Source organism: Phaenicophaeus curvirostris, chromosome 6, assembly GCF_032191515.1.
Source record: "Phaenicophaeus curvirostris isolate KB17595 chromosome 6, BPBGC_Pcur_1.0, whole genome shotgun sequence".
NCBI classification, from domain to species: domain Eukaryota; kingdom Metazoa; phylum Chordata; class Aves; order Cuculiformes; family Cuculidae; genus Phaenicophaeus; species Phaenicophaeus curvirostris.
The window spans coordinates 46,512,931-46,535,666 of record NC_091397.1 but is presented as its reverse complement, the minus strand read 5'-3'; the positions used below and the strand labels follow the sequence as shown (position 1 = coordinate 46,535,666).

Sequence of the window (22,736 nt, the reverse complement as noted above, 5' to 3'; positions counted from 1 at the left end):
TCCCTAGCTATTAGCATCATGTCCATTACATGTTATTGCTACTAAGAACAAGGGACATTGTTTTTTGGCCTAGCGAGTACAAAATATGAAAGCCTAGACACTCAGCCCCCTCTCCATGCTGCACAGTGACAGATTACCAGAATCTGCTCAAGTACTTCAGCAGTTACCGCTATAAATGTCACTATCACATCTGCCAGTAAACGGAAGTTTAACATTAGACAAATACGACACCGTGGGTGGCACTACATGCATATGGTACCCCACCTACAGTTTGCCCAGGAATATTGCTGATATTTCCCATTGCTGAGTAGCCTTAAACAGCTGCTATTTCAAATAGCTGCTAACAGAGGACTATTTACTTCATTCTCATTAAGTTGTGTAACTTGTCCCTAGAAAACTACGCCGGCTGGAAGCCCAGGAGAGGCAAAAGTTAGCCCGGACCAGTGAGAGATTTATGGTCTGAAGCATCCTCATTCATCAGGAACAAAAACTGATGAGCAACAATAACTTACTGGAAAAACTGTCTCCACTTTCTACCATAGTATACATACAGGAGTTAAAAAAATACCAAATACAGAATATCAGGGTTGGCCTCAGACTTCCATGAGACACAAGACCAGCTTATTCTGTCAAAACCACAGAACTGACTACATCTGTCACTGCGCTTAATATGGTATCAACTATACTGTGGTTGAGGTTTTTATAGCAGTTCTCAGTTGTGTTGAAGAATATTTTCTTCCAGGTCTTTTTATCCACCACTTTGCCCACGTTTCAGTGGAAGGACAGGGTCTTATTCCTTCTGATAGTGACACTGCCTGATGAAATGCCACCTGAGAGAGTGGCACTGATGATGGAATGCTGCTTCAGGAAAATATTTGTCAGATAAATCTTCTGTGAAGGAGTGACTGAACCACAGAATTTTTATGTCGCTCAGTCAGATAACGGACACATACTGAGCTACTGAATGAAAACTTTGCACTTCAACATTTCAGTATGCAATCCCTTAAAGTAATTAATAAAAGGACTACCTGTTATCAGCTTCATACATAACAATAAAGACAATTCTAAATGATTACTCAACTAATATATTCAGAATGTCACGAGTGACACAGAAATAAAGACAGTTTATTTAAAAGACTGATTTTGTAAAAATACTATTTAAATCATGTGTTTACTTATTGCTTATTTTTACCAAACTGATCTGGGGACAAAAGAATGAAGATTTTTGCTATTTCATTGATGCAGTTTTCTAATTATTGGCATCAGTGAAGAAAGAGATTCTAATGACAAGAGATACAGTCTGTACCTTTCTTTAAATTTACCCTCTTTCCTCCAATAAAATGCATGAAATATCAGAAAGCCTCTGGAAGGCAAGGGCTCTCCCAGAAAGTTTGAAGGCCTTTATTCAACATTTCAATGTGAAAAATTTTCCGTGGGCAAAGACAAGGTGTTCTGTTTCTGTTTTTTTACCTCTGTGCTACGATTTGAGCATAAATGAGCACATTCACCTCATTAAAAAGATGCTCAGACCATCACATTTGCATTGCTTATGTAAATTGGATTTGTAAATCTCTCAAAGAAATTATTAAGTTGTGGAGTGATTATTAAAAAAATGATCACATCTTCAACATCATGTGAAATAAGGTAGGTTTATTATTTCTTTTCAAAACCTCTCTGAATTGTCAGAAGAACATTTATCAGCCCTGCTATCTGTCTTCCAGCAAATAGAAGTTATCTATAAATGACCAAATTTAAGTTGCATGGTATCTTCCTTGCTGCTGGGAAGTAGCTTCCACAAACAGCTTCACCAGCATTTCATTATCTACACTCAGTGTAGGTGTCTTTCCTTCACCACGTGCAAAAAATCACTATAGTATTGACCTACTATAGAAGTGCCCTATATCGCTTGCTCAGGTCTGAACCTTCCACACTGTCTACTCGAATCTGCTCTGGCCAGCCTATGCTTAATGCTGGAGCACAAGCACAAAGCAAGGCTGCTGTCACCACATGATTTCTTATCTCGCAGGAGGTTACGGTCCCATTGGAAAAAGTTGGAGAGTCCTACAAATTAAAAAAGGGTGAAATCCACTGATGTGGTGGGTTCCCCAAGCAGTAGGCTCCATAGGTTTCTCCTCCTTAAGCTGAGATTTGGGAAAATAAAGTTGTACCTAGGACTCAAGGGATTTCTGTGGTGAATCAATGAGGAAGTTAGACAAGAAGATAAGTCTCTTCCCCATCTCTTCTGACTCACCCCCTCATGCTTTCATGCTGGAAGATTGATGTCCCAGGGGAACGGGTGTGCTCTTGGCTACTACAGTGGAATCAATTGAAATTTCAACACTGAAATTCCTCTACTTGTTTTGTTACCACTGCTAATATCTGTCAGGCATCACAGCACAAGGATCTCTTGTGCCCTGACAAGAAACGATGACTGAAACACTTTGAAAAAGGAAAAAAGAGGAGGAGAAGGAACCAACAACCCAAAAGAGATTAATTTAAAATACTGATTTAAGAAAATAAGCTCAGTCAGCAGCAAAGTTAACTTGGCAGAGTTACTTCCTCTGATTATTTAAACTTCTTCCAGAAATATTCCATATCACTAGAAGTATTTGTGAATTTAATTCTGAATAAAAAACACCCCTTTTTTTTTGAGGTGAAATCTAGAATGTACATGTGACACTTCTTAAGTATAGAGATACATATGAAAGAAATGGAGCATTTCCCAGTGATGTATGTTCCTTAAGCAGCTGCAAGTTCTGAGAAAAAAAAAGTGGTTGTGGAGAGAAAAATACATAATTTTGAGGTCAAACGTGGGAAGTGATTCATGAAGCTCAGAAGATCAGAGGCTGAGATGATAAACACAATGACAAGTTCAGATATCCAAATGAATGACAAGAAACCTTTTTTGTCCTACAGAACTGGAATGGAAGTCTGATCTACACAGTTTCTGTGTCGAGTCATTTTTTTTTCCCACTTCAGTTACCTGATGAGTTCAAAGATAAGTGCTGAAGTTTACAAAACTTAAAAAGAAAAAAGAAAAAGGATAATAGCCTCCTAATAGAAAAATATATAATACAGTATAATTATTCTGTTTCAACAGCCAACTCATACATTTAACCTTGCCATTTACAGGGCTATGAATTTTTTATGGTCTTTTGGGGATCTGGCACACCTATTTTTCCACGAGATCCTGTATTAAATCAGTTGTGGATTTCAGTCACCAGATATGCGTGTTACAGTGAGTTGGGAAGGAAGACTTCCAGGGATGGCTTGCAGCACTGCTGAAGCTGAAAGCCCACCAAGCTCAAAATCAGAAACTCAAAATCCAACCATTTCAACTGGTCTTTGCTATTTATGTCGCTTAGGCACACTTTCGAAAAACTTTCCACAATGAGAGTGTCTCGTGTCATGAAGAATTTTTAATTCATTGCTCTGTATCTTTTCATTGATTTGCCAGTTACCTTTTCCCTTCTACTTTCTTTCTCTGTGAAGGCTTCTGCCCAGGTTCAATTCCTCATTTTGCTAAAATAAGCTTTCGCTAGAAATAAGCATGCAAAATACTGACCAATGTCTAACTTATATGGATGCTAAATATATAGTAGATGTCTTTGTAAGTGGTTTGCATATGAGGGTACTACTGCATATCAGGACAGGCCTGGAAATTGTCTCACACAGAAAGGAAATACTGTTTGGTTAGGTACAAAACACATCAGCCCCAGGCACTGTGGATTATGGAACACAACTAAGTAGCACCTATCTCCTTAGAACCATAAAAAGAGATCTATGTCTGAGTTATAAATGGTCCTAGCACAGATCTACTAATCCTTTCTAAATGACTGCTGCTGGTAAAGAAAGGACGACTGACATCAGGATCAATTGCTTTGGAAAGTCTCTCAAATTACCTATTGTATGTTTTTCTCTCTAAATTTCTGTTTGCACTATATAAAATTGTAATGAGTATCAGATAAAAGGAGAAACTGTTAATGAAACCAACATTCCCAAACTACTAGGTCATCTTATTTTTTTAAGAAATAATTAAAAACATGTTAATTCTTCAGACATTTCACCAACTGATCTTAAAAGAAAACAAAGGGGAACTACGGAAAGGAGGAAGAGAGTGAATGGGGAGGAAATGGAGGTTAACTTCTTGCCTATTAGGAAGCTAAAATGTACTCCAGAAGAAAGAAAAGCAAGAAAGCAATCAACAGAATTATTAGTGGCAGTTATTAAATATCATTGTAGACATCAGACAAAATTCAATGACAAGGGGTTGCATTCAATGGTGCATGTCACTATTGTGACACATGCACCAATACTGTAGTGGTGATCTTTTCTTCCAAGAAAGACAACACAATAAAATAACAAAGATTTCAAATATTGTGACTGGAAGAAGGGAAAAAAAAAAAAAAAGTGCCTTAATGACTTTGGGCTGACCAAATATAGAAAGGCTACCATTACTAGAACTGTTCTTTCCCGAGGAATGTCAGCAATAATAAATTTAGGGCTGATGCAAACCATTTCATTTGTTTTCAATTTATGTAAGACGTCTCCCTTTTTTGGAGATAAATTTCAAATAAATGCTCTCTTAAATACACACAGCAAAACATATTATTTCTGAATAACCAAAACTAAGTGTCAGTAAATCTGCAATAAAGAATTACGTTGTAAAACTTAAGTTGTAGTCTTTAATCCAATCTGATCTCAATTTGTAACTACTCTTGATTCCCTACATGCATTTTCATCGAATGAACAATTTTTTGAGAAATGTCACCTGCCTCTAGACTTGTCAATGCCAATTTTAAAGTTAAAAAAAAAAATCAAATATTTTACAGACATAATTTGAATATGATTACTCTCTATCACCATATCAACATGATCTTGTCAGGGAAAGTTTCACAACAGAGTGCTGAATTAAACTGATGTGGCTCAGAAAAAAACCTATCCTGAAATTAAAAAAAAAAAAAAATTAAACCCATAACTTAGTTATTAGGTATGAATTTCACTGCAAGTATTTCCAACATTTGCAGATCTCACTGTACATTTACTGCACCTGTATGTTAGATGCCCAATTTGACAGTCTTTTACAAAGCCATAAGTAATCTAAGCTTTCGGTTTCCTAGTCTAGAACTGGTCAGCCATAACAAATCCTCAGTCAAATGCCTCAGTAAATCTGCTGACTATTTCCTGAGGCTTCAAGCGAGAGTGGAAGGGTAAGGACTAGAAAGTGCTATTCAAGGTCAGGCATACCTCCCTGGTTAGCAAACAGCCAAGTAGCCAAGTACCACCCAGCACCCCTGTCCCCGACCACCGAAAAGCTCTAGAAAAATTCAGTAAATTAAAAGGTAAGTCAATTTAACAGCCAACTGAAGTATTTCTATACGGTTATGAAGCAATCTACAAAAATGCATGATAGGAATAAGATTTTCTATTACATTCTGCAGCATGGCCTGAAAACTTTACAAATGAAGTAATCCTTTCTTATAAAATTCCCCAGAAGGTCTCCATAAAAGAGAGCAAAACCTCTAAGAAAAGCATGGCTAAAAGGTGAAACCTGCTCTTCTCTGCTAAATCTCCTGCCATTTTCCCCCTACAGCAGAGTACAGGACACAGCTAACCATCTCTGCTTCACATACTCAAATTTGAGTCCAGTGACAGAAATGTAAGTACCATTTCTCTGGGGACTGTCCTTCCAAGCACTAATCTTCATGTATGCTCAATGTGTTCTGGTTAAACCTCAGAAGATTTAGAAATGCCCTTCACACAAGTACTCAAGAATGCAGAGGCTTATCTGAACAACAGCCAAATACATCTTGGTCTAGATACCGCAGGAAGTGGCCAGGGTGGAAATACTTAGGGAGTAATCTCTTGGACTCTATGATGCAATGCTTTCCTTTGGGGAAGAAACCAAGAAAAAGCAGAGGTTCAGGGAATGCTTCCAGATCCCATTTGTAATCAGAACTATGACACTTGTCATATATCAATTATTTCCTGCTAGTTGTTACCTGTTCTTTTTTAAAAGAAATAAAGTTGACAGGAATAATTGCAGGAAGATTACCTGAGTGCTGCTACACAGAAAACAAATGAATAATAGTACGTCATGGTTAGAGTAAGATTGTTAAAGGCCAAAATGTTAGAAAAACTCTACTGCATATAAAATATCAAAATAATTACACAGAGGATTTTACATCGGAAATAAGAAAATTAATGACAATGGGGCAGAAATCCAATAAATGAGTGACCAACCCTAAAAGAGAACATGCATTCTTGGTTTTGAAGCTTTGAGTAGAAAATATCAATGTGCAGAAAGGTATTAACCAGATATAAGTAAACAAAGAAAATCTAAGAAAACAGAGCACATTCATAGCCTGAAATATTTCTGAGTTTGTATCTTTACAGTTTTTCCATGTTTATAGATTACGTAGGTTATGACAACAGCTATCTAGTTGACTACAAAGAATAAGCAATGATGTCTCCCAGCACTGAAAAACAGTTGTTAAATGTTGATACTATAAACTCACCAACCACACCCTGCTTCTAGGTCACAGCGATATCACTGTACTTTATATGAGCCACTCCACCAGCAGCAAATTAACTACGTATGATGTATTACACTGATGCCCTGAGGCCATAGGCATAATGGTGGCTAGTTGGCTTTAACTTTATAGTCTCTTGTTTATTGATTTGAACTGAAGGAAGTATAGAATAGTGGAGATAACAGCTATGATGGCATTTACTATTTAAAAAGGGATTTAGAGGTCTTTAAAATATGGATTGCTGTTCTTATTGAGTGTTTATTATTGCCTTTTATACAGAGGCCTTCATCTTTTAAGCTCTGTACATGATTACTTGAGTCTACTGCTCAAAGTACTTCTTGGATGCCTGTTCCTCAGCCGATCCTTAACACGACAAACCATAATGGCTTATATGAAGACATCTCCATTTTGTGTGACATACAACTTAAGAGACTGCAATGAACCTCTGGAGACTTGTATAATCTCTTGTAGCAACTATAGCTGCCACATTGGTACTTTGAGCCTACAAAGCTAAAAATATTTTGAAGCACTGGTGTTGGAACAGTGTACAATAACTTGCTGGAGGGAGAAATTTCTATGCTTTCCAAGAGATCTTTCTGCTTCTTCTAGAAACTCATCAATTATGCTAGAGTATGTATTTCATAAGTTAATAGTCCAAAAAGTATCAGCTAGCAAAATCAAGTAGTTACAAAAAAGCAGAAACCCTCTAGAAATATGCAATGTAAAAATACCAAATATTTTTCTTGTTTATGCTTTGCAAAATTAAAGTTAATACAGCAAAACCCACCAAAAAGAAGAAAAAAAATACCCAAATAACTTGTATTCTAGCAGGTCACAATTGAACAACATACATTTTTTCTTGAAGTATAACTCATAAACACAAAGAAGAAGTGTTTAGGCTAGAAACACTTATAAGTCCTTCAGCCTTCATACCTATACTCATGCATAAGAAGGTACTATATCCAGATCTACCTCATTCATTCAAGTGTCTTTATGTCATAATAGAATTCAAGAAGAGTAAACAAACTCTTGAAGAGTCGTATAAATTCCTTTCTTATTTCACCCACATTTCGAGTCACTTCATGTATAAGTACACAGAAAGGAAACTCCAGAAAGAGGCTATTTGCAGCAAAGCAGAAAGCAACTATCAGATTATTTTGCTTGTTTTCAACTTTGTATACATGATGGAGTTGAGGCTACTGTGAACTCTTTCGTCTTGGACAGAATGAAGAGTCTATCTCAGTTACCCTTTTGGAAAACTTTAACATGGACCATACATTTGGATGTGTGAGTGCATCTTTCCCTTTTGTAACAACCCATCTATTCCTAGACGATGTTTTATCATCAGGAACTACATGGAGGAAATAATATTGTTGAGTTGCTTACGTGTAAATTGATTCAGAGTTTATAAAGGGCACACCATTAAGGGAATACTGGGCTCAGGTCAGGCTGCAGACAAAGCACTCGCAGTGGGAGGTGGCTGTGCCTGGTTCCACACCAAGCTCTGAGATTCTCTTTTCCTGTTACTTTACACTCCACACATTACTATAAGCCTTCCTCTCTCTGCTATCTATATACCTTCTTCTGTGTGAAACTACCACATTTGGTGTGCAATCTGATTTCTTCGTAGCCCTGAAAGGCAGACCCTCAGGTCTGCAGCTGACTTCTGCCAAACTCTGGGAAAATAATTGCTGTATGGCACTTACCTCTCCTTCTCTGGGCCACGGCCTTCCATTCTGTGTGTATTTGCTTTGATTCTGGCGCTTCTTTTGCCCTCCATCAGCAAATTTGCACAGCAAAGGCTCAGTGGGGGCTGTGAAGACAAGAAACCCAGTCTATATTAGCATCCCCCCCAAAGAAAGTATTATACCAGCAACAGTAGTGCTTTGTAATACAGATCTTTTGAAGTAAAATCTTGCCTTCTGCAGATATTTTTTGCCTCTTTTAGCCTTGACTCCACTGGCAGCTGTTCTTACTAACTAAGCTTCAAAAATATATACTGGCAGCCCTTAAAAGAATTTAGCAAATATTGTTGAAAAAATAATCAGCCTACGCAGAATGTTAAGTTGCTGCAGTGGAACAGTAGAGTCAGGCATTAGTTCCAGCTAAGTTAGACACATATTCACGACCAGCATTAGTGCAAGGATAAACACTGCTTTACTAAAGCAGCTTTCAGTTTTTATTATAAAAAACTTTGCAAGAATCTGTTTAAGGAATAAGTATTCTCACTATTTTTGTGTTTCTCAGCACCCAATCCTTTAAAAATCTGAATAAACAGAATAAAATAGAGACTTTTGCCAAGCACAGTCCAATTAGCTTTCTTTTCCTCTTAACTCCTCCTTTAAGCAAGTTGGCAGCTGAGAAAACCCTTTTCCTCTCCAACTGAGATCTGGTGTCTGTGAATACAATAGTCAGGGGGGTCAGAGCCCAGGGAACAAAGGATATTCACAGAGCTGCACACCCCAAAGGGCAGTTCACAATAGGGCCCCCTAGTGAAGAAATTACCACACATCAAACGGGTACAACACGAAGGGAACTTCATGTCTTGGGATCTTTTCCCATCTACCCAGCTTTTAACAGCCTCCTAAAATATTTTCCAGCCAAAACTATAATTAGCTTGCCAGTGGGAGCTTGCCTTTGCTGCCTCCTTCTTAAAATAGGGGGCAAATTCTACACACTCCATTAGGTGTATGTCAAGACCGTCCTTTATTGCCTACATCAACAGATAACTATACTGATATTGGCTTGCTTGAAAGAAATCTAAAAATGATGCATCACATTTGAATTCTTTCAGGAATTTTTGGGTTCCCAGGCATGACAAGTAGAGGTTCTAATTAATTAATCATGACTTTTGATGGAATAAGGGCAACCCCCTTCTTTTTTTCCTTCTCATTTCCTGTTTCTGCGAGGCTAGAAATGTTGAAAAAATAAAAGTGCAGGGATATGAAGAAAATGTTCTGGTAAGGGGCTTACTCAAGTTGCTGACTTACTTATTTGTAAGAAAAAATATGATTTGGTTAAAGGACAAAATAAACTCATATAATATTAAAACAAGCTCACCTCCCCCAACTTCTTAGTCAGCTCAAAATGAGTCAGAAGGAGTAGGTTAAAACTGTGAACACCTAAAAACCGCAGCCAATGAGCAAGGCACATTGAGAACCTCATGTCAAAACCACAATTTCTCATTGGGATAGCATCACTTCGGCTACTACTGAAGCTTTAACAGCTTTGTTTTTTCATTACCATTTTACCAGGCTAGTAATTTCCAAGGTCACCAGAAACCGAACTGCAGGGAACAATCTATTATTGGCAGAAAGCTCAAATGTGTGACCTTAGAGGTCCTTCCCCACCTCTGACTTCGATTATTGTATCAGATTTTGGTAGAAGCAATACTCAGCCAACCATTTTAAATTTAAAATAATGGAGGTTTAAAAGCATCCAGGTGGCTGTGGAGAGTATATCTGCAGATGAAGAGATTTTACAGGGCTGATTGTTTTGCACTTTCACCAGTTTTACTCCACAGTGTGATGCTGCATGATTTCAGAGCAGTTACTTAGAATTCACTTTGATGTGACTGTGAGGGAGGAGCAGGTGCTAATCCTGCATTAGAGAAAGACCTATTAATGATCGCATCTGAAGCTTCAAAAGCTTTTTGTTTTAAGTGCTGAGCAAGTACCAAGCAACATAAGAACACACAAAAACAATCTGCACATTGTATATTTACAATCATCACCTGCTAATGTACATATGTGGTATTAGCCCACAGACTCTGACGTGGTTGAGCAAGTTAGGAAGTCACATAGTTTACTACATATCCTCTCTATATATTAGCCAACTACAAGTAAGAAGCTGTTGCTTTTCTGCTTTCTTTTCAATATCCAGAATCATCATGTGACAATCTCTCATTTGTTAATTTGGTACTTCCTGAAGTTGACCAAAATTGAACAGAATCATAGAATCATTGAATAGAAGAATAGCTTGGGTTGGAAGGGACCTTCAAGATCATCTAGTTCCAAGCCCCTGCCATGGGCAGGGACACCTTCCACTGGATCACGTTACTCACTATCCATATTTGGAAAAAAGAAGTGAAAACCATTGTACAGACTTTTCAGGAGGTGGGGAAGAAGATGGATTGGGACAATGGTACCATGCTTTTCCCAGGCAAGGTTCTTCATGGGAGGTTATATTCCTCTACAGCAAACGGAGAAGTTCTGGGAGAATGGTTGATTTGTATAGATCAACATTAACGTAAGCAAAAAGATCAAAAGAAAATGTTCTCACAGAAAGACAGAGTCCACATAAGACGGTTTTGGATTGTCTGTTGTTTTTTCTAAAAAAACACAGGCTTGTAGCATAATTCATCCAGCAAGATAGAAAATTATCTTATTAACTCTGAAGTGGTGAAGGGCTCAACAGTTTACACATGGAAACAACTACAGTGACCAGGCTGCCCAGGGAGGTGGTTGAGTCACCTTCTCTGGAGATGTTTAAGGGACGGGTGGACAAGGCGCTGAGGGGCATGGTTTAGTGTTTGATAGGAATGGTTGGACTCGATGATCCAGTGGGTCTTTTCCAACCTGGTGATTCTATGATTCTATAAAGGAATTAAATTAATAATCTTTCTTCTTTTAGGACAAAAGGTAGAGTGCAACATAACAGAGTCTTGAGCATCAAAATACGTTGCTCTAAATAAACAGAACTCAAATATCTGGTTTACTTCAGCCCTTTTGAATCCCTTGGAAGATAAGTTCTCTAGGCTTTGCACGATCAGATGTACATAAATATTTGACGTTAGTACCATTATTGTAAGTAATCAGACACAAACCAACAGAATATATGGGAAAGAGCATATCCTATTCCACTATATCATAAAAACTGTTTCTAAGTAGAATTCTTTTTTAACAGTTTCATGAAATGTCATAAATGCATTAAAAGTCATAAATTTAATTCAAATAAAAAAATTCACAATTAGGTAGTATGGTTATCAATTAAAAAAACAAAACAAAAAAAAACTTACGAACTATTGAAACAATACCAACATTGTGCGAATAATACCAAAGGATTTCAGTAGAAGTGGGATATTTTACCTCCAAATACTTCAGAAAGGGAAGAAGGAAAAAGTTGGACCTTTTAAACTTTTTCTGGTTTTAGTCTTCTCTATCCCAGACAGGCATTCTTCAATTTACAGACCGAATTTTTGCTTCTTTTCCTCTGTATGAACACATTGACTGAAGATAAATGCCTGTGTCCTTGCCTCTTCTCTCACCTTTTGTACTGCTGACTTAATACAAAATGTAATTTGGATATCTGTAGATGTTCATATTTTGAGCTGATAAGCACATGTTTTTGTGTGGTTCTTGATATCCTCAAAGTTTTGAGCATGTCTGGTATTTTAAAGCATAACTGGAAAGCCTACTGTTGGTATTTTCCTGTCAGAAAGTGAAAATTGATTCACTTGAGACAAATTTCAGGCTATTCCATCCTGATAAACTCTTTAAGATAGAAGGCACTGCTCTTTCGTTGACTTCTACCTGACAGTAACAAATAGAAATATCAAGAATAAATAACAGCTTTAACTTGAAAAAGCTTCATTAAGTCATAACCCATTTTTCAAGGACAAGATTTAAATGCTCGCTGTAGTTCCCATCCAAAGCCTGCTCTACTTAATAAGACACAAATAGCCCTGAACTTGGCTTTCAGTCCTGAGAAGGAAGCGGGATCAAATTGATAGTGCTTCTAAACAGCATTTGCCAAGATATTCAGTGCTTCTTTAGGAAAGGGCAGTAGTTGCTAGTTCAGATTCTGTTCCCATGGAAGTCAATGGCTAAAGCCCTATCTCTCTTCAATCAGGCCCTGAATTTACTCTAAGAGTTCAGCGGAAGTGAAAGAGAGAGATTGGTTTTATGTCAATCAAGTCGTCTGTATTGTTGGATTTCTCTTAGGAGCTCAGCTTCTCATGCTCTGCTACTTTAGATGGACAGACAACACTGAACTGCCAAAACGCTGTTATATCACCAAAAGCAACATTAGTATTTAAAGCAGTACAAAACCTTCTGATGGAAGGAGATGGGGATAAGAGTGCCTCTTTCTCAAATACGGCAGACTTTTAGAAACATTCTACCTCAGGAAAGCAACTTCAATGAAATTGGTGAATTCGACCAAAAAAAAGCAAACTTCTAACTAGTTCTGAATACATAACCTCCTTATTCTTTCATTCATCAGAAGGCAGATACACTTGAGCTTCTACATATGCAAAAATGTATAAATTCATGAGCATGTGCTTCATAAAGGAAGATGAAAGCTGTAATTTGCATTCAGTGAATCTTTTACATTGTTTCAGGTGCTCTGAAACTTCTTCTGCCTTAACAGTTACTAAGAAAAACTTGTCCTCCACAATTTCTGATTCAGTCATATTGTATTGTCTATCCAGCAATGGCAAGAATTACATATCGAAAAAAGTAATAATAAAAACATAGTTACGCATTTTAACTGCTTTCATTATGAATATTTTTGAAGACAGAATATTTTTTGGCATGTCAGGAAGACTTTAATCTCATCTTCTCATCTTGTGCAAAAATTGAAGTAACATTTCCAGTAGAAAGCTGAGCAACAAGTGCATTATGAACATTCATGTGGATCTTTAAACACCTTCATTTTGTTGATGTGAAGAAAAATGCTGAGAAAGTCATTGGTATATCAATGCACAGTCAGTGCACAGTCAATTATCTTTTTCAAAGTATTTTTTACGAGAAAGTTGGATTAATTTATTTTTCAGCCCTGGTAAATCCTCCTCCACAATAACAAGAGGAACAGAGCAATTCAGTTCACAATTACAACAAGCATCCAAACTGATCAAGCTTTGATAACTATTTTTCTTCTCAACTCCCTTCCAAATGTTAAGTATTTTGATAACATTTTTTGTATACACGTTACACAGAACACCTGATTGAAACATCCAAGCAAAAACAAGTCCCATTGCCACAGATCAATCATTTTTTGGTCTTTAAGAAAACCTTCATCCTACAGTAATACCTTTGCTACTTTTTAAGCAGGTCTGCTTACTCATACAGTATTTCAGAGGGTGATATGAGACACAAAAGCTCTATAAGCAAGGCAGGACAGAGCAAGTTGAAGTTCTGATTCTATACGTGACCTTAGATGGAGGTACCTAGAAGGACTACGGGCGATACAGAACTGCAGAGTTTATTTACAAAATGAATTTTGCTGTTGTAAACTTTAGAATCGTAAACATTACAAGACTCTATCAATAGAGCACTTAACAATGCTAGTCCACTGGCTTCTACAAAAGTTCTGTCATGAAGTACTTACTTATCCCAAAGTAATAAGTAAACAAAACTCAAAATTCAAGGAAGATTAGAAAACACAAACAGCTTCTCTGCTCTTGGAAAATGAAGATTCACAAAAGATGGTACATGACACAAAAGGAAAAAAGAACATGCAAGAAGAGAGTATTAGCTGAGTAAGGAAATTGTAAGTAGTGAAGCAAATAAACACATCATCCTATCCCATATGGAGGATTTGACTTGTTGAAGGACAGAGTTGATAATTTTTTTTGAGTAATAGATTTTGTCCCTGAAGTCCACTGTCCTGGTTTCACCTAGGATAGGGTTAGTTTTCACAAGAACCCAGGAGGGGACACAGCTGGGAAAACTGACCCAAATTGGCCAAAGGGATATTTGATACCATGATGCCATGCTCAGCATATAAGGGGGGCAGTTGGCTGGGAGGTGCAATTTGTGGCTTGACTTCAAGGCTCGATAATTGCAGCTCAAGCTCGGGTGTGCAGATCAGGAGCACGGATCAAGATTCCAGATCAGGAGCAGATGGAGCATTAGTTTTTTGGGCAGTGAGCAGTTTGTGCTTCGTATATTCTATTTTTCTTCTTCTTATTTTTTTTTTTAAATTATCCTCCTGTTAAACTGTTCTTACTCCAACCCATAAATTTTACCTTCTTTATTTGTGACTCTCCTCCCATTCCCACCAGGGGGCAGGAGGAAGGAGTGCGTGAGCAGCCACACGGTTCTTTGTTGCTGGCAGAGGCTAAGCCATGACATCCATGAAACTGGATGTGATGTCTCAGGACAGACCCTAACATACAGAAATAGAAATATAATGAAAGTACACTACTATACGTTCAAATGATTCCCTGCTGATCAGTGGTTTTGCAAGAGCCAGTGCTTTTACACAGGTCAAGCAATATACAGCATAGTTGTCCAGTAGATTTACAGTTCAATCTAACTACAAGATACTCCGTAGACTTCTACAGCTGATTATGGAAGTACAACAATGGGTTAACATTGCACTTAGTTTCTACAACATGCCACTTTCACAATATAATTATAGAAACTGGGGAAACAGCTTTACATAACAGAAATGTACCCCAAAGCAACAATTAAAAAGCAAACATCTGTTTGGCTAGCAAGAAGAAAAGGGGATTTACTTTTGATAAACTGCATTGTCGCTTAAATAATTATCTCTAGTTCACCTCTTTATCTTAAGAAGTGGGAAGCAATCCTTTCATCTTTTTGTATAATAATTATTTCTAAAGAGCAAGAATATATTAAAGAAGAAAAATAAATTCCCAAAGGAGAAATAGTATGTCAAACAAAAAGTTAATGTTCCTGTTCTGTGAAAGAGAAATTATTTAGAACAGGTAGAACAGCTAACCGCATGCGTACACTGGAGAAAGAGCATGCCAACTGTAAAGTGTAGTCCAGAACTTGTTGTGATTGATGCAAACACTCCAGCTACTAGACTGAAAAGTTATACTTAATCTCATTGTCGCAGAAGCCCCCCATAAGATTTGTTAAAGTAGATCAGAAGCTAGAGTCTCCTTTCTTTAAGAAACCACAATATTCCTTTTACAGTTTGTTTTTGGTTTAAAAAGTTATTTTTGCCTTTAAATTTTAAACAGAAGAGCAGATTGAGAGTGCCTGACTCAGGCCTATTTAAACATTGTCTTCCAATGGTGCTGATGAAGAGAAACTTCTATAACTCAATATGTTATTTTACAGATATAACATATAGAAACAGATGCTTAAATATGTATTGAAACTTAAATGAAATCAATCAAAATAGCAAAGTTGAAATGTAGTATTAAAGCAGTGTTGAAATGCTGTAGTATGATGGCACGTTTTTATTTTAAGAAACTCTACTGCTAGTTTCTGTTGGAGAGCATGAATAGATGAGAAGTAAATCCAGAACAGAATTAAGGAGTTCATTAACTAAGTTAATTAACTAATAACTAATTAAATAATGCATTGCACATTAATGTTGGATTCTGCCCTCACATTAAACAAAAAGCCTGAACCTGAGCTCACAGAAGTGAGAGATTCTCAGTGAATTCAATCAAAGCCACTCTGCTGAAGCCTAATTTGAGGTAACTGCAAGCAAGAGCAGAGTTGGGCTTGTGAGTTTTGCCAGACAGAGCAGCTTCCTCAAACTTGATGATGCAGGAAAAGTTTACCCTCTTGGAGGTCCCCATTGAAAAGCTGAAGAATATCAGGTGTAGTTCACCCTTTGCACCCAGTGCTATGCCAGTTCTTCACAACTTTAAACTACTGGATGAAAAGGAAGTGTGGTCTTTGAGGTGTGATCTGTTTCATAGCTTTGTTTTTTTTTTAAATTCTCAGAGGGTCTTTACAGCAAAAGAGGAGGCTTTTTATCTATCTGTGCAATCAAACCAACTAAGTATGTGCATCAGTTTGCAGAAATAATTTCACACCCCAGTGCTTAGACCTGTATTTTCCATGACTTCTGGGTAGGACATATAAACAAGTGAAATTTGGAGCACATTGTTTTAATATGCCAATCGTAAATACAAACCAGAATTTGGCTGGGTTAATACCTCCTGCAAAAATCACTTTGATAGACTGCCTTGGATTCCTGCCTCACTGGAAAAGCTATGTACCAAAAAATTGAGACAGTATCATATTTTGAAGAGGAGTATTGGTTACAAGTCATTCAAAGCACTTCACAGTTAATCAGTGAGATGGTAACAAATAAATACTGAAATGAGTAGATATCATTTTTTTGTTGTTGCTAAATAAGCAAAGCCCCACAGTTGCTCAGTCAGCACTGTTAAAAATTGAATGCTTAAGAAACCAACCCAACTTTCTACGTTTGAAGAATTTATGTGTGGAACTTGGGTACCACAGCTACCCTGTATTTCTCTCATGCCAAAGTAGCTAAGCAAGACACTGAAGGAAGAAGAGCCTACAGAGCTCTTCTGAAAACTATGCAAGTAATTAGTAGAATAGAGATATGATAATGCAATGGTCCCCTATCAAAAGAGTCTTCCTGTTGACAATAGCTAGCAAATGTGCACAGTTTTCAAAGAACAACCTCAAATTTTATGGACTTGTATAGATTTTGAAAATGTAAGTTACTGTCTGGGATTCTGATTCTATGATTTAAAAAAAAAAAAAGAAAAAAAAGCCATTGCTTTTAGCATGTTTATGCCCTTGTTTCAGCACAGGTTGCTAGCCTATGACTTGAACTGGAAGTAAATATGACAGCAGTTATGCTGGAGGCTGGAGTCTCTCTTACAAACTTTGTTTCTCTCCCAGCAACTTTCTTTCAGTGATAACACTCAAAAATTACAGATGCTAGTGATTTATTGGGTCTTTAAGCTGCAATTCCATCATATTAGTAACAGTAAGTAAAGAAAATCAAGAGAACCGCTACCCTATCATCAGGAGCCAATTTTCAGAAAAAAATACAGAGTGAGGTTCTGCAGTCACACTGTATTGCCCCTCATCCCAGACAGGCACAAAAGCTGAAAGTTCCTATGTTGCAGCAGTGAACAAGAGGACAGGTCTAAGTTGGATCATGGTTTTGAACAAATAACACCCTGACTTAAGTACATTTACTCCATACCGGTGTACCACTCGAATGCTCCTATATCAATGTGCACCAGGGTGTAGTCCCAGGACTCCAACCTCTATGTAGGAGTGGACTGAAAAAAACTCATCCTCTAAATGTGAACCTACACCCACTCTTTAAACCCCCTCTGACACTGCCCCACAAGCTTTTCGGAAGACTGTATTTCATATACCTTTTTTGCCCTCTCTCATAATCTCAGAAGTTATTTTGTTTGGATTGAAAATGGAGATCTTATATTTCTTACTGTTCAATTATTAAGGAACAGCAACAGAGTCAGCTTCATCTGAAAGGCTCAGCAATTTTTAAATGATCTCATGCACAGTAATTTATAATGGAAAATCAGGTACAAACAGTGTGAGATGCTTTCTAGTTCCCCTCTAATGGAAATAAAATGAATCCCTGGTAATGGGTGACCCTACTTGCTTCTGTGGTCACCCATTTTACTTTTCAGTGTTCTTTTTAGTAGTCTCGGGAGAAAAGAGCAAACGCAAAGCTTTTATCCAAAGCTCCTTCTCAAAACAATAGCTCTGCACGCTTCTGCTATAAAATCTATTTTTACTATACTCATAAACTAATGTTATTGATCACAGAGACTTTACTATTATCCCAGTAAGAAAAATGTACTTGTACCGACAGTTCAGAGACAAAATGATTGGAATTTATGCAGTACAAAGAATTAATTCTGGCTCTGCTAAATACAAGGTTATTTCATGCAGCTGTTTAAGTATTTCTTTATTATTTAGTATCAGCTTTATTATTTAAAGTTTAATTTCATTAAATTATTTATTACTTTTTATTTGGTATTTCTTAAGATAAACCAGACCATTACCATCACATCATTCTGTGTAACACTGCTAGAATAAAAAATATGGAGAAAAGAAAATTCTTTTTCACTATAAGAAAGAAACCTGGCCAAATGTCTCATGTCAGTGAAGTGATTTCTTTCCATCACCATAAATATATTTGCTGTACACAGACATCTATTTTTGACTAATTAAATTTCAGCCCTGGCATTCGCTCCTCACACTCCAACATAGGTATAATAACTAATGTGCAGAAGACCTTATGCAATCCAGTGTTAAACTGCATAAGGAAAAATACTTCAGCTATGACCATTAGCTTATTTAATTCAGACATACATGCTTAAATACTACATTTTATTTACTGATTGTGGGGAAAGATGTATATTTTGTGTTATTTTGAATAGCCATTGCAATAAAAAAGAAGCTGTATATATATAAATCTAACAGTATTTGCAGGCCTGTTAGAAAGTAGCAGTAGAAAATTCTTCCAATAGGGAAAAAGACTTGGTTTGGGCAAAGATCACCTGTGCATGGTCAAAGCAGTAACATGACCTCGATATCAGAGGTGAAACAGTATGTTCCTAGCAGGACTGATTAGTGTGGATGCATGAAATATTCCTGTGTAAGTAAAAAAATAAATCCAATTTTTAACCAGCTACCGATGTGTCCAACAGCTTAAAATATTCAGAAATATTCAGATTTTTTTTTTAGACTGCCTGATCAAAATCCTTTTCTTTATGTTCTAATTAACATACATTCCAGCAATGACTACTGGATGCAGGAGGAAAAACTCCAATCACTTATAATTTAAAACACAGCCGAACAATATAATTTTACCACCACTGGGGAAAGAAGGAAAAACAGAAGAGAAAATTGTTTTTATTGCCCTTCTTTCATTTTATTCTTCTGCATTCACTGGAAAACATCATGTGTATGGCCTAAAATGAGGGAGTTTGCTAGAAGCTAACACACAGCATCACCAGCTTCATCACTTAAATGCTGGAACACCTTTGAAAAGCGCATTTCATACTGACTGTGTCAAAACTGTGGCCGGGCATAGGTTACACAGCAAAAAGCATTTAAAAGATAGTGGCTGAGTGATTCTTAAAGACAGGAGTCTATTTCGCTGCGGTAGAGGATATCCAAATCACGCTTAACACCTTGGACAGGATAATTACTGTGTACCACAAAACCTTACTGCATGCTCTACCATCTTCTCCTGTAAACACGCTCAAAGGGAGGGAGGGAGGGAGGGACTACTTTGCAAACAATATGTAAATAAGGACACTGATACCCCTTCCCTTTTTCTCCCCAGCAGAAGGGGTGAGCAGCAGCTCAGAACAATGACCGCCAACAGCGTGGTGCCACGGGACACGTCACACCCGGCCACAGCTACAATTCAGTGCATCAGCTGCTCCTCATGGCAACTCCCAAACCCTGAGTCTGCAATATAGGATTCTCTGAGTGCAACGAAACTGAATGTCACGGCTCCCCTTGCCAAGTACCTGCAGGGAAGCACACCTGGCACTGGCATGTATGTGCTGGGAAAGGAAGAAATGGCTTTTGAAAAAAAATAAATTGCTTAGTAACTCCATTTCCTTGAAGGCCAAGAAGGCAACAAGTCCTTGAAGCAAACTATCACCTGAAGCTCCTGCCAGGACATGGAGGCTTTGCACCAGCTTAAAGTAAGCCTCTGTCTTCAAGGTACAATTGTACCTGTCATTTCCACGACGGAAAGCTGCACAGTGGTTTCACTGGAATTTTCCAGTAAGTCATCTATTTATGGTAATACTTTATCCAAGGGGAAGACAAAAAAGTGAAATTATAATCTTTCCCCAAGACAATGGAAGATCTTAGTCATACTTCTTAGCTCTTTTCAAAATGTGTTGATGATAACACTAAATCTAATATGCTACGACGTAAGGAAAATTCTAACCCTTTCAGCTTAAAAATCCTTTATTAACATCTGAGACAATATCCTTGAATACTAAATAGATAACACTAAACCTTTCTGAAATTTTGAAGTGCAGAGCTCTCAGCTAAGGGTAGAGAAGGAAACAAGCTTACTTTTTAGAGACTGAGTGATTGCCTAATCTTCTTCAACTCTGTGTAATACACGTCTCAGAGGTTGTGTGAAGGTCATGCTAGAGCCTTCTTTGCCATGGGTGCAAAAATTACAAAAGGAAAGTGATTTCAATGCGAGGCTTGGAAAAGTTAAAGTCAATCCTGTACTCCTTCAGTTAAAGATACTGTAATAATAAGAACAGAAGCCAGCCAAGCAAAACAAGGTGAAAAAGAAAAAAAAGGGGTATAGAAATAGATGAAGATAAACACCTTAAGATAGTTAAGAGAAAATCAGGAAGGGCAGGGAGAGGTATACTTCTGAACTGCCCTTGAAAATGTTGTAGCTTCACACGTGTAAATGCAACTCGTGCTCACCCACTTCTGGATTACAACTGAGGCCTTCACAAGTACAAAGATTGAAGGAAGAAAACACTGTAACTGGAAAAGCAAATGGATGGGCTAAATGTCACTGCTGATAACAAATAGAATGATAGAAGTTTATAAAAACTGTGGTTTAATCTGAAAACAGAGGTTTTATCTTTTCTGTTGCACTATGAGGAACCCACTGATATTGCAGACAGTCTCAGAGTAATTGTATGGTATCAAAACATGAACAAAACTAAGGAGACTGTAGACTCTTCTCTACACAAAAATATTAAGGCTCTGTTATCCAAGTTGGTTTTAAAGCCTATCTAGACACTCTATAGATGATTTGACACTTATGTGCCACTAGACATAAAATTAGAGACGATTACATGGAAGATGAAAAAGCAAGGACCTCTTTTCCAGATAAATTATGATATGAGAAACAGGCTCTGACACAAAATCCAATAATTGTTTAAGGTTTTGTCCCCATTTGGGTGGGATGCTTCCTTGCTTTGCAGGCATGTGGACACAATCACACCAGTGTGATGAGTCCATATGCTCCTTTATTCAAAGAACGATTACAACCAAACAGCAGTATCAGAGTCTGACCTGACAAAAGCTGTCTCCAGCTGATGTGAAGCAGCAATTTTCTTCGGAGTAAATGATTCCATGAATCAGCCAGCAGGGAGTGACAACATTCTGCTGCCAGTGACTAAGTGTATGACCTCTGGGTTGCAATTTCCACCAGCTTAATAAGAGTCCATTGCAAATGTGATCATATTTTTCACTCTGCTGTTAAGAGAGATGCTAATCTGGCTTTCGGTTTCCTTTCTTTCTTCTTCTTCTTTTTTTTTTTTTTATATTTTTGCCAGCTTTACTGCTCACAATGTGGTATTTCCCTCGAGACAGAGAACAAAATCTACTCCACCTTGCTAATAGAATTTGAAGACAACATAGTAGAGTAAGAATTAAAGGGCAACAACTTTTCTACTTTGAAGAAAGAGGCAGACTTGGCAGAGACCTCATGGCTCTCTTCTGCCACAAAAAGGCCAGTTCAGTACCGTTCCTGATGGACTTTGCAACCTGGTGAGACACAAATGGACTGTAGCGAAAGGGAGGAAGCCTTCCTTTCCAAAATATTTTTTGGTACAGATCCAGAGATGGAAGAAAAATCTCACAGGCCTGAGGATGGTCTTAAGAGGAACAATGAATTTAAAATGAAGGGTAAGGTAAATACCGAGTAACAAAAGCATGAACACTACACAAATTTCTAAACGTTCTCCAAATACTTCAGCTAGGATCTGCACACAAGCAAAATCTCCAGATAACAACCCACAACACAGTGACATCAATATTAATGCTGCAGGATTAACACAACACGAGAATACCATTCTGCATATGAGACTCGATTGTAACTCTAAAATATAGTAGGAAGTGGTTTATTTATAGCTCTAACAGCAGTGCTGAGGAAGGGAGTAACAGATACCTAGGTTTTAGTCAGTGTCAGGATTCTACCTGACTGTTGATCCTAAAAGACACCACAACAAATGCTTAAAAATGCTGCCATTAGGCCACACTTGTTATCGCTATGCGGTGAAGTTCCACTTCTGGCTGTTGCCAGTGGGGAAGACAGAGCCTCAGGCTCCGAAACTTACCTCTGAATTGAGAAGGAAACACTTATAATACTGGAGATAAGATAACTAGTGATACTAACACTCCATATAAAGGTGGAGGAAACTTTATTGAACAGGTTAGCACAGACTTGCTGGTGGAGCAGGAGATGAAAAACTTTAGATTTCTTTGTGTCCACCTCTATCTGAGGTGCCCAGAGAACTGGACACGTGCCATATCATTAATGTGCATCTATCAAATTGTGCATTCAGTGGGACAGAGTAATATGAGATTTCCTGGAAACTTACTGGTTGGCTATGTGGTATGTGCATGGAGTTTTTAACTAGCCTGGACAGAGTATATTTCCTGGACAGAAATACAAGCACATGTGACACTGGATGCAATCACAGTGACCCAGGGCTCAGCCCAGCCTGTTCATACTGGCCTGATTTTG

General features: G+C 37.6%; 1 protein-coding gene across 5 annotated transcripts in view; it reads right to left on the bottom strand.

The window, feature by feature from the left end:
• Positions 1-22,736, bottom strand: part of RBMS3 (RNA binding motif single stranded interacting protein 3) — a 614,750-nt gene that overhangs the window by 80,653 nt on the left and 511,361 nt on the right. For all 5 annotated transcript variants that reach the window (XM_069860070.1, XM_069860068.1, XM_069860072.1 and 2 more), the window contains one exon: positions 8,240-8,346. In XM_069860070.1, the coding sequence (XP_069716171.1) occupies positions 8,240-8,346 (107 nt within the window). The remainder of the gene's footprint in view (positions 1-8,239; positions 8,347-22,736) is intronic.